The sequence below is a fragment of the Octopus sinensis genome, linkage group LG3, assembly GCF_006345805.1.
Source record: "Octopus sinensis linkage group LG3, ASM634580v1, whole genome shotgun sequence".
In the NCBI taxonomy this organism is placed as follows: Eukaryota; Metazoa; Mollusca; class Cephalopoda; order Octopoda; family Octopodidae; genus Octopus; species Octopus sinensis.
In genome coordinates this window covers 98,338,555-98,350,632 of record NC_042999.1, presented here as the reverse complement: position 1 = coordinate 98,350,632, position 12,078 = coordinate 98,338,555, and the positions used below count along the sequence as shown (strand labels likewise).

The 12,078-nt window shown below is 36.8% G+C and overlaps 1 protein-coding gene across 1 annotated transcript in view; it reads right to left on the bottom strand.

Moving 5' to 3' along the window:
• LOC115209229 (serine/threonine-protein kinase RIO3) overlaps nt 1-5,478 on the bottom strand; it is a 29,863-nt gene extending 24,385 nt beyond the window's left edge. Inside the window, exon 1 of the mRNA XM_029777501.2 lies at nt 4,980-5,478. Within this exon, the coding sequence (XP_029633361.1) occupies nt 4,980-5,197 (218 nt within the window). The 5' untranslated portion in view covers nt 5,198-5,478. The remainder of the gene's footprint in view (nt 1-4,979) is intronic.
• Nucleotides 5,479-12,078: the final 6,600 nt, after the last annotated feature.

Below are 12,078 nucleotides of genomic sequence, written 5' to 3'. Positions count from 1 at the left end.
AATACTGAACAAGTATTACGTTTATAAATTCTGGTAACCAAACTTTCTCCTTTTCTTGATTACAATATACATAATACACTATGTGTCATCATCATCATCGGTTAACGTCCGCTTTCCATGATAGCATGGGTTGGACGATTTTGACCGAGGGCTCGTGAACCAGATGGCTGCACCAGGCTCCAATCTTGATCTGGCAGTGTTTCTACAGCTGGATGCCCTTCCTAACGCCAACTGCTCTGAGAGTGTAGTGGGTGCTTTTTACATGCCACCGGCACCAGTCAGGCAGTACTGGCAACGACCTCGCTCGAATCTTTTTTACACGTGCCACCAGCACAGGCGTCAGTGAAGCGACGTTGGTAACGATCACGCTCGTGTCATCATCATCATTTAGCGTCCACTTTCCATGCTAGCATGGGTTGGACGGTTCAACTGGGGTCTGGGAAGCCAGAAGTCTGATCTGGCAATGTTTCTACGGCTGGATGCCCTTCCTAATGCCAACCACTCTGTGAGTGCAGTGGGTGCTTTTTACGTGCCACCAGCACAGCTGCCAGACGGAGCTGGCAAACGGCCACGGTCGGATGGTGCCTTTTACGTGCCACACTAAATGTATTTACACTTATTCCATTATTAATTATTCTACTTCATATTTTCCACTTTTATGTTTTATATTCAACTTAATGACAGGTATCAAGTATTCAACTTTAGCCTAATTACTTATAACACTGCATGTGTGTATTTATTGATCGAAAAGGAACAAAACACAAATAATTTGAATTTACAGAATGAAAATTCAGATCAAAGTGTGTTGATGCTTTCTTATGACGATACAAGAAATATTGATCATTAGGAACTTTTGCAGTGAATGTGAATAATAATGCTTATTGTGTGCATTTGTAACTTTCAAACAGAAGTGTCAAATATGTTGTAAATGTGTAGCTTTTGCATAAACTAAACCCATTGTCCCTTGAAAACCTTTAAAAATTGTAGATAACCTGCATATTCACACATGGGCCTGTGTGAATTTGTGAAATTAGACGGAGCATTTATAGTAGAAAAAGCATGAAGTAGAATAACAAGTGAATCACTGACTACAATATATTATGCAAATTAAAAGCAATCAAACTTGTATAATAATCAGGGAGTGATAAATATAATTTTTTTTTTGATTTTCCTGTTATTTTCTCATTTCTAATAAAATCTTCATACTCTCATTAGCAACTTTTGTCATTGTTATAACGTGGATCCTCATCCGCTTGTATGTTATTGTCGGCACTGTAATATTCTTGTCACTACTATTATGCTGTGGCGGTATCTTGCATCTTATGATCTTTGACTCATCTATTATGCTATCGCTGATAGCTCTGAAACATTTACCTAGACAGTAACTCAAACTTGTATATAACATGTAATTGACACTGACTCCAACTGAGAACTCATATGACTACTACTACTACTGACCTCCTACAACAACTGACTGTCTACCTTTATAGTGGCTGGTTCATACCACTTTGTCATATGGGAAAGGAATGCCATTTTCACTACATCTCCCTTTTAGTTTTGTTTTTTCCTTTGGGAAGCAAGTAATTTTTAATTTACTTTATTCACCCCTCCTCCCTTTTAAGCATTCCCCACACAACTTAATATTTCTTCTTTTGGCATCTACGTGTAGGAACTCTGTGTTGTTCTTTTTCTTCTACTTATACACATGGGTTCAACCACCTATAACGGTGTTGGTACCTGGAATGTGTCATACAGCCATTCCATAAGTTTTTCTAATCTGTCTGGTTCATTTTCTATGCATCTCTTCTTCAATTGGTTTCCATGTTTTTCAATACCTCTTTGTTTTTACCCATACATCATTTTTCCTATGTACTTTGTAATTTTGCCTTCTTCTCACTTCTGTTTTCCGTTTTTATACAACCTTATGTGCACCTTATCACCAATTTTGAAAAATTTTGGATTGTCTTTCCTGATACTTTTTCTTTCCTCACCAGGTAACAGTTTATCAAAAACTGATTTCACCTTCCTTGCAAACATCAATTCTGCTGGTGAGCTTCCTACTGGTGTATTGGGGGTTTGGTATCACCCTGTATACCCTTAAGAATTGCTGCAGAACAACTTCATCTGTGACTTCCTTGTTTGCTTTTCTTGTCCACAAAAACACTCTGCCTGGCCATTTGATCTAGGATGGTAAGGTGCTATCATTTTATGTTCTACCATGAACATTCACAGAATTTCTAAATTCACTGGACTCAAATTGTGTTCCATTATCAGATACAATCATGTCTGGGATGCCAAATCTTGCAAATAATTCGTGCAAAAATTTATTACCGTTTCAGAGGTTGGTCTTTTGTACTTAACAATTGCAGGCCATTTTGTAAAGCTGTCAACTTAGTAATAACCATTTAACAAACCCACAAAATCAATATGTAGTCTTGACCATGGACTTTTTACTTCTGGCCAAAGCTCCTATTTTTTTAGTAGGTAATTTTGCTGCCAGAGCACATCCTCTGCAGCCTTTTACTACGTTTTCAACTTCCTTGTCCATTTTCAACCAATACACATAACTATGCTTAAGCGCTTTCATCCTTGCGATCCCTGGATGCTCAATATGGAATTCTTTCAACATACTTTTTTGTAAAGTTTCAGGTATCAGGATGTGTAATGTCAGTGTGCATGCACGACAGAGTGTAAGCACCTCGAGAGAAAAGTTGGATATAAGAAGCATCACAAGTGGTATGCAAGAGAGACACTGTACTGGTATGGTCATGTGTTACGCATAGATGAGGACAGCTGTGTGAGGAAATGCCACTCCCTAACTGTGCTTGAGAAGACCCAGCAAGCCAAATGAGATCAGAGCTGTGGCTGACACCAGCATTGCATAACTGGCCCATTTAAAAGGCAATATGCTGTGCTTGAGACCAGTTGAGCCAAGTGAAACCATTGTCATGGCCAATACCAGTGCTGCCTGACTGGCTCCCATGCTGGTGACATGTAAAAAGCACCATTCGAGTATGGTCAATGCCAATCCCACCTGACTGGCTCCCATGCCGGTGGCACATAAAAAGGGCCCACTACACTCTTGGAGTGGTTGGCATTAGGAAGGGCATCCAACTGTAGAAATCTTGCCAGAACAGATTGCTGCCTGGTGCAGCCTCCCGACTTGTCAAACCATCCAACCCAGGCAGCATGGAAAGCGGACATTATACGATGATGATGATATTAGGTATATGGAACTTTAAGCCTTTTGATACCAATCTGTCTGGGACCACTCTCAGTTCTGACACAAATTCTCTATTATTCAATTGATCTAACTTAAAATATTTTCATCAGCTGAATAAAAAAAGTTATTTTTATATATTTTTCACTACTTTCAAAATTAATTGAAACAAAGGTGGTATATTTCCTATATGGTAAGAGAAGGATTAAAATGCTAAAACTTTTACTCATCAAAAATTTCCAAAATCCCCGAAAGAATAAGATCAGTTATATTAAGGATTTTACATCACTAACATCTCTGATCAAAAGCTTTCTCATCTAACAAATTTTATTTTTCTTGGTTGACTCAAGGAAATGGTAAAAGAACCTTATCCGAAATGTGGCACAGCAGGATGAAGAGGTTGCAAAGCAAACTTCTTGAACATGCAACCATACTTGTTAATGTATTAGCTTTGACTGTCATATATTTCTTGAGCTGCCAACTCACCGCCCTGATAATAATTGTTTCTGACCTAAGCACAAGGCTAGCTATTTTGAGGGAAGGGTCCGAGTCGATACCATCGACTCAAGTATTTGATTGATGGAAAGGACTAGTCGACCTCAGTGGAATTTGAACACAGAATGTAAAGAGCCGAATAAATACTGAAAGGCAGTTTCTCAACAATAATGATTTTTATTATAGGTAAAAAGCTCTTAGGATAGAGAACATTACTTAATTTTATAAACTCAAAGAAACGAAGGATGAAATACTAAGCTGACTTCGATGGGATTTGAACTCAGAGCACAAAGGGACGTAATCAAACAGTGCAAAGTATTTCGTCATGGCTTTAACTGTCACTTACTATAACAATTCTATTCTCTCACATTGTTATTCTAACGTCGTAAAAAATTATCAATCAACATTTTCTCACAATATTATTTTAGTGTCCTAAACTACAAACATTAAAGTTCGAAATGTTAACTGTACCCATCTCTGGTATATCTTTTACACATGTCTCACGAAACGGATGTAAAAAAAATATATAAAAATAAACGTAATAAGTTTTCCACTAGTGGACAGATTTTCGCTAATTTTATTTCTCCTATTAATAACGTTATTTAGACATATAGTACTATTTATATATGTAGTTTATGACATAAAAATACAATATATTTGACATGGTATCGTGGGTACATGAAAATAATGCCGTTACAAATGGTTTCAATAATGAAAGTATTTTGTTTGCCGTGTACTTTAGTTAAAATAGAACACCCACATGGGTACTAACTCTCTAATAATAAATATTGATAAGAAATTCTTCTACCTTGAAAGATAATCATAATGTTCGATTTAGAAGTATGAGATAGTTTTAGAAGTACGAGATAGTTGTAAATGGAACAATTATTTGCTAGTTTTGTTTTAATTAACCATAAACGAGGGTGCTTCTTTGAAGTCGCTCAATATCCTAGAAAGAGTAACCAAACTTCCTTTCACCTACACCAAACAGCATTTAAAAGGAAACATATTGGTGAATATAGTCCTGAATATATACATATACAAAAAATACGGGATGATTTCTGTTAGAATGTCTTTGATAAAACATATGCCCAAGCAGTGCTGGCATTGTTAAACAACAGCAAATACAATAGTGGTGTCAATTCTGTCCTAATTATTATTTTTTTTTAATTACGCTATCTGCTTTCCAATCAAAGTACTTGATGTTATTATACACCGTTAAAATAATTTATAAAAATTATTAGAAGTCGGGGAGTTCACTTACGTGTTAACATCTGTTTGGCTCAACTCTAAAGCTAGTTGTTCACTCATAACTTCGGTCAAGTTACATGGTTGCTGCCACGAATTCGAAGCTTTTCCCCATGGAGATTTCTTATTCCATGCATTATCTGTAGGAGGTGTGAGAGGTAATGAAACATCCTGGGACTTGTTATCACCATAAAATCCCAATACTGCTGGAGAAGATTCCGCTGGAGCAGACATGTTATTATGAAAAATTATATACACAATAAATTAAACAAGACACACTTCCAGATGTATGACGTAAAATAAATATTTTTCTTCGGTGAGAGTTGTCAGTTTCCTCTCCAACAACTACTTTTTTTTTTCCAGTTAATTCAAGCTAAATGGAGAGAAGGGGAGCCAGGTGCTTCTCTCACCCCCTTCTTGACAAGTCTTCAAGCCAAACTACAAAACGTAAATAACGCAGAAGCGTTAGTTTTCCTAACTTCAATACAGAAGAGTTTTTTTATAGGCTATATAACACATGATTGTGCAATCTGCTTACCTGGGTTTTTAGATGTTACCATGGTGAAAAAAGGTCAATCTTTCATCATTCAGTAGTTTTTCCTTATCCTATATTCAATATATAGAATAAAACACGATAATGATATATGTCGTCAGAGAACAAACACGCACACACACACACACACATACATACATACAAATATATATATATATATATATATTATATATATATATATATATATATATATATATATATATATATATATATTCTATTTATAGCCATGAAGCAACATAGGTTACTCATAGGCCTAGAAGTTCGTTCCAAACTATTTTCAAACAATCCTATAGTCTTATATACTTACATATGTGCGTGTGTGTGTGAGTGCATATGTATGTATGTATGTATGTATGTATGTATAACTTCAGTAAATCATAAATCCGAAATAGAAGCACATCTAAGTTATGGAGCAGTAAAGTATACAGATAAAGATAGATATGGCTGGTCTATGGGGTTACCCTGGGTTTCACATCCATAGTGTTTCTTTAGACCCTATAAACCATTGGCCTATGGCTTCTCTGAAAAGGCCACTTGCTAGAGAGGCCATAGGCCAATGGGTTTTAGGGTCTGAGGAAACGCTGTAAAGCTAAATGCTTTATTGACATGAAAACTCAGGATAACCCCATTGACCAGCCATATCTATCTATCCATATCTATATTTATTTGTCTTTGTTTGGATTAACTTTATATACATATATATATAGATAGATAGATAGATATGATTTAATTAGAAACAGAATTGACCTCATGAAGGAATGGATGCATCCAAGGAAATACTGGTTCAATACCTAGTATTCTGGGGGAATGTAAAACAACAGGTATATATTAAATAGATAGTTTATATCCATTTAAAAGAAGAAAAGGAAATGGAGATTAGGAAGTTAATAATTGTTTATTATTAACAAATTGATCATCATTGCTTCTATATATATAAATATATTCTTTTTTCTTTTATTTGTTTCAGTCATTTGAGTATGGGCATGCTGGAGCACCACCTTCAGTCAAACAAATCGACCCTCTGGACTTATTCTTTGTAACCCTAGTACTTATTCTATCAGCCCCTTTTGCCGAACCTCTAAGTTACGCAGATATAAACACACCAACATTGGTTATCAAGCAATGGGGGGAGACAAACACAGACACACAAAAACACACACACATATATATGTATGCATGTGTATATATATATATATATATATATTATATATATATATATATACATATATATATATATATATTTAGATACATACATATACAACGGGCTTCTTCCACTCACACGAAGTGGGACTGAGCCTGGGACCATGTGGTTGGTAAGCAAGCAACTTACCACTCAGCCACTTCTGTGCCTACATATATATATATATATATATGTACAAGATAAGAAAATGGAGAATTACTTCTAAATCAAATATCAATTACCAGATAATACTCAATCACATACTTTATTAAACCACCACATAAGAGACTGTAGGGTTAAACATAAAAAAACAGGACAAATCAGTGTACATAAAGGAATGTACATAAAAGAGTAATGTTGTATAATAAGTAGAATATATATAAAAAAGAGAATATAAATATAAGTAAATATAAATATAAGTATAGATTACATCTTACAGCTGTTTCGGCCATGTAGATAAGTATGTCTCATTTTACCAATATTAGCCTTTTATGGTAGGTCAATATATAGATATAAATGAGACATTTACAAAAATATCATAAGGCCTCTTCGGAGATATACATATACATATGAGTGCATATACTCACACTCCTATACATATAAAAATATACATATACATAATAATGTAAATAAATAATATAAATTAGTAAACATATATATGTTCCATATTCAATGCTTCAGTTTTTCAACTTAATATTGTGATAATAAACATACACATATTAGTACCTAGATGCAAATATACATAGTCAATAGTACAATATATTACTTCCTACTAATTTCCAAAGTGTCATTAAAGTTAGCATCATTATCGTTGTCAATACCATTAATGCTACCATTATTATCATTCATAATATTATTAATAATTATTAATAATATTATTAATAATATTTAATGATATTTTTGTAAATGTCTCATTTATATCTATATATTGACCTACCATAAAAGGCTAATATTGGTAAAATGTGACATACTTATCTACATGGCCGAAACAGCTGTAAGATGTAATCTATACTTATATTTATATTTACTTATATTTATATTCTCTTTTTTATATATATTCTACTTATTATACAACATTACTCTTTTATGTACATTCCTTTATGTACACTGATTTGTCCTGCTTTTTATGTTTAACGCTACAGTCTCTTATGTGGTGGTTTAATAAAGTATGTGATTGAGTATTATCTGGTAATTGATATTTGATTTAGATGTATTTCTCCATTTTCTTATCTTGTATTAGTAATTTGTGGTAAATCATTTTACCTTTGCCCATATAATACAGTAAATGAATTGATTGCATCGCAATCCTTAACATTTATGTATTAACTTTGTTGGGTACTTCACTAGCACTATATTGGATATATGTTATTCCATGGAGGGTTGCATTTACAACCCCTATCTCAATTTGTATATACATATATATATATATATATATAAAGAGATAATGGTGTTATTGAGACCCAAAAGTGTCAGGTAATGCTGAATAAGTGCTATAGACAGACCATAGTTAAGTTCCAGATTCGGTAATATTGCGAATAAAGTGTTCAACGTTGGTTCAATGTCAGCATGTGTATATATGAATTTTTTGCATAATGAGATAAAAAACCAAGGCTGTATAGATATTAGAGCATCTATAAATGCTCTAATATCTATACAGCCTTGGTTTTTTTTATCTCATTACACAAAAAAATTGATATATATATATGCTTTATGGTATTTCGTCTGCCGCTATGCTCTGAGTTCAAATTCCTTTCATCCTTTTGGGGGTCAATAAATTAAGTGCCCATGAAACACCAGGGTTGAGGTAATCAACTACTCCCCCCACCAAATTTCAGGCCTTGTGCCTTTAGTAGAAAAGATTATTATTATTATTATTATTGTGGCACGTAAAAAGCACCCACTACACTCTCGGAGTGGTTGGCATTAGGAAGGGCATCCAGCTGTAGGAAATCTGCCAGATCAAGATTGGAGCCTGGTGCAGCCATCTGGTTTGCCAGCCCTCAGTCAAAATCGTCCAACCCATGCTAGCATGGAAAGTGGACATTAAACGATGATGATGATGATGATATATAGCGAGAAGTTGAGGTTATAAGAGATAATGGTGTCATTGAGACCCAAAGGTGTCAGGTAATGCTGACAGACCATAGTTAAGTTCCAGATTCGGTAATATTGCAAATAAAGAGTTCAATGTTGGTTCTATGTCAGCATGCATATATAAGAATTTTTTGCATACTGGGAATGACTAAGTTTAAAAATTTGCTGGATCTCACTCATAAGGGAATCCTACAAACTCTATATTTGGAGGGACTCATATTAAACTTTGTTGGACTTTTTGATTTTACTCAAAAGATATTGGAATATTGCATATATAACATGCCTATAAAACGGATTTACAATTTCAATACCTATACATATCTTACATCTATTTTCTTTCCTCCACCTCACTCTCTATTTTCTATCACATCGAAACTAACTATGACTTAATTTTCGTCTCACATCGTCTCCGATGAACGGATACAATTAATTAATATCCTAGAAACAGCTGTAAGACCTTCTATCTATAAATGCTCTAATATCTATTCAGCCTTGGTTTTTTATCTTATTTCACAAAAAAATTCTTTTATATATATATATATATATAATAAGAAACAACTCTATTGGTGTAGAGGATTATGAGTTATTTTCATACTGAAGTTGGATAAGCTGAAAATAGTTATTTTATAGTTCATGGTTAGCAACCATAGTTGCTATGTATGCAAATGAAAATCCAAATTAAGGGAATAGAGTTGGTAAAATCCAGGCTACATATGTTTCCTAGTGAGCAAAACTGTGGAAGTAATAATTGCTCAATGAAGGTTACTTCATTAGCTACTCATCAGGCCAAAGATACCTTAGTTAAATGAAGGTTACATTGTCTTCAAGGGAGATATATATATATATATATATATATATATATAGGCACAGGAGTGGCTGTGTGGTAAAAAGCTTGCTTCCTAACCACATGGTCCTGAGTTCAGTCCCACTGTGTGACACCTTAGTCTTCTACTATAGCCTCAGGCCGACCAAGGACTTGAGAGTGGATTTGGTAGGTGAAAACTGTAAGAAGCCCATTCATCATCATCATCATCATCGTTTAACATCCGTTCTCCATGCTAGCATGGGTTGGACGGTTCGACCGGGGATCTGGGAAGCCAGAAGGCTGCACCAGGCTCTGGTCTTATCTGGCAATGTTTCTACAGCTGGATGCCCTTCCTAACGCCAACCACTCCGTGAGTGTAGTGGATGCTTTTTACGTGCCACCTGCACTGGTGCCAGGCGAGGCTGGCATCGGCCACGGTCATATTGGTGCATTTTATGTGCCACCTGCACGGAAGCCAGTCGAGGCGGCACTGGCTTCGGCCACAATTCGGATGGTGCTTTTTACGTGCCACCGACACGGAAGCCAGTTGAGGCGGCGCTGGCATCGGCCACGATTCGGATAGTGCTTTTTACGTATCTCCAGTCCAGGGGTCCTGGTATCTGCCGAGTGCCAGTCATAGGATTGGTTCAATTTCGATTCCGATTTCACTTGCCCCAACAAGTCTTCGCAAGCAAAGGGGGGTAGGCATAGGTGCCTGCCGTCGGATGAGGTTCGATATTGACTTCGCTTGCCTCAACAGGTCTTTGTGTGTCCAAGGGAGGAAAGGCATGCATAAGTGGGCTGGACTCACTTGTCCTGCCTGGTCTTTTCATGCACAGCATATTTCCAAAGGTCTCGGTCGCTGGTCATTTCCTCAGTGAGACCTAAAGTTCGAAGGTCGTGCTTCACCACCTCGTCCCAAGTTTTCCTGGGTCTACCTCTTCCACGGGTTCCCTCCACTGTTAGGGATTGGCACTTTTTCACACGCCTATCTTCATCCATTCTCGCCACATGACCATACCAGCGCAATCGTCTCTCTTGCACACCACAACTGATGCTCCTTAGGTCCAACATTTCTCTCAGGGTACTAACGCTCTGTCGAGCATGCACACTGACATTACACATCCATCGGAGCATACTGGCTTCATTTCTCACAAGCTTACGCATGTCCTCAGCAGTCACGGCCCATGTTTCACTGCCATGTAGCATGGCTGTTTGTACACATGCATCATACAGTCTGCCTTTTACTCTGAGCGAGAGGCCTTTAGTCACCAGCAGAGGTAAGAGCTCCCTAAACTTTGCCCAGGCTATTCTTACTCTAGCCATTACACTTTCAGCACCCCCACCCCCACAACTGACTTGGTCACCAAGATAACGGAAGCTATCAACTACTTCTAGTTTTTCCCCCTGGAAAGTGACGGAAGTTGTTTTCTGCATATTTTCAGAGGTTAATGCTCCCGAGCATCTGCCACATACAAAAACCATCTTCCTAGTTAGCCTTCCTATGACATTGCTACACCTCTTATGTGTCCATAGCTTACACTTGGTGCATCTTATAGAGTTTCTACCTACACCTTTTCTACAGATCGAGCAGGGCCATCTACCTGAAGGTGTTTGTGATTTGTCTACCTTCCTACTTATTACGACTTTGGTTTTAGCTAGATTGACTCTAAGGCCCTTCGATTCTAAACCTTGCTTCCACACCTGAAACTTCTTCTCCAGTTCTGATAGTGACTCAGCAATTAGAGCAAGGTCATCAGCATAGAGGAGCTCCCAGGGGCATCCTGTCTTGAATTCCTCCGTAATTGCCTGGAGGACTATGATAAATAGGAGGGGGCTGAGGACTGAGCCTTGGTGGACCCCTACCTCTACCCGGAATTCTTCACTGTACTCGTTGCCAACCCTCACCTTACTAGCAGCGTCCCTGTACATGGCTCGCACAGCTCTCACTAACCATTCATCTATTCCTAGTTTCCTCATTGACCACCAGATGAGGGATCGGGGGACCCTGTCGAAGGCTTTCTCCATGTCAACAAAAGCCAGGTACAGGGGCTTATCTTTGGCTAGGTATTTCTCCTGCAGCTGCCTTACCAGGAATATAGCATCAGTGGTACTTTTCCCTAGCACGAACCCAAACTGCATCTCATCTAAACTAACTCTCTCTCTAATTAGTTGGCTTATGACCTATATATATATATATATATATATATATATATATATTTATTTTATTATATAGAAGGAGCTTCTACAGGACTAGAACTGTTTCATTCAAAAGAAATCATCAGGAAGCAAGTCGACAAGAGTTGTTTTGGCATTTATACATTTAGGCAGGTTTAAATGGGTGGTGGTGGTGGGGGACTTTTTTGGGGGTAGGCATGGCGCAAAACTGTCATTATTAGGGGAGTGGTCAAAGGAATCGGTGGTAAAGTAGATAAAAGAATAAATAAAAGAATAAAAGATAAAATAAAAATAAAATAAAAAAA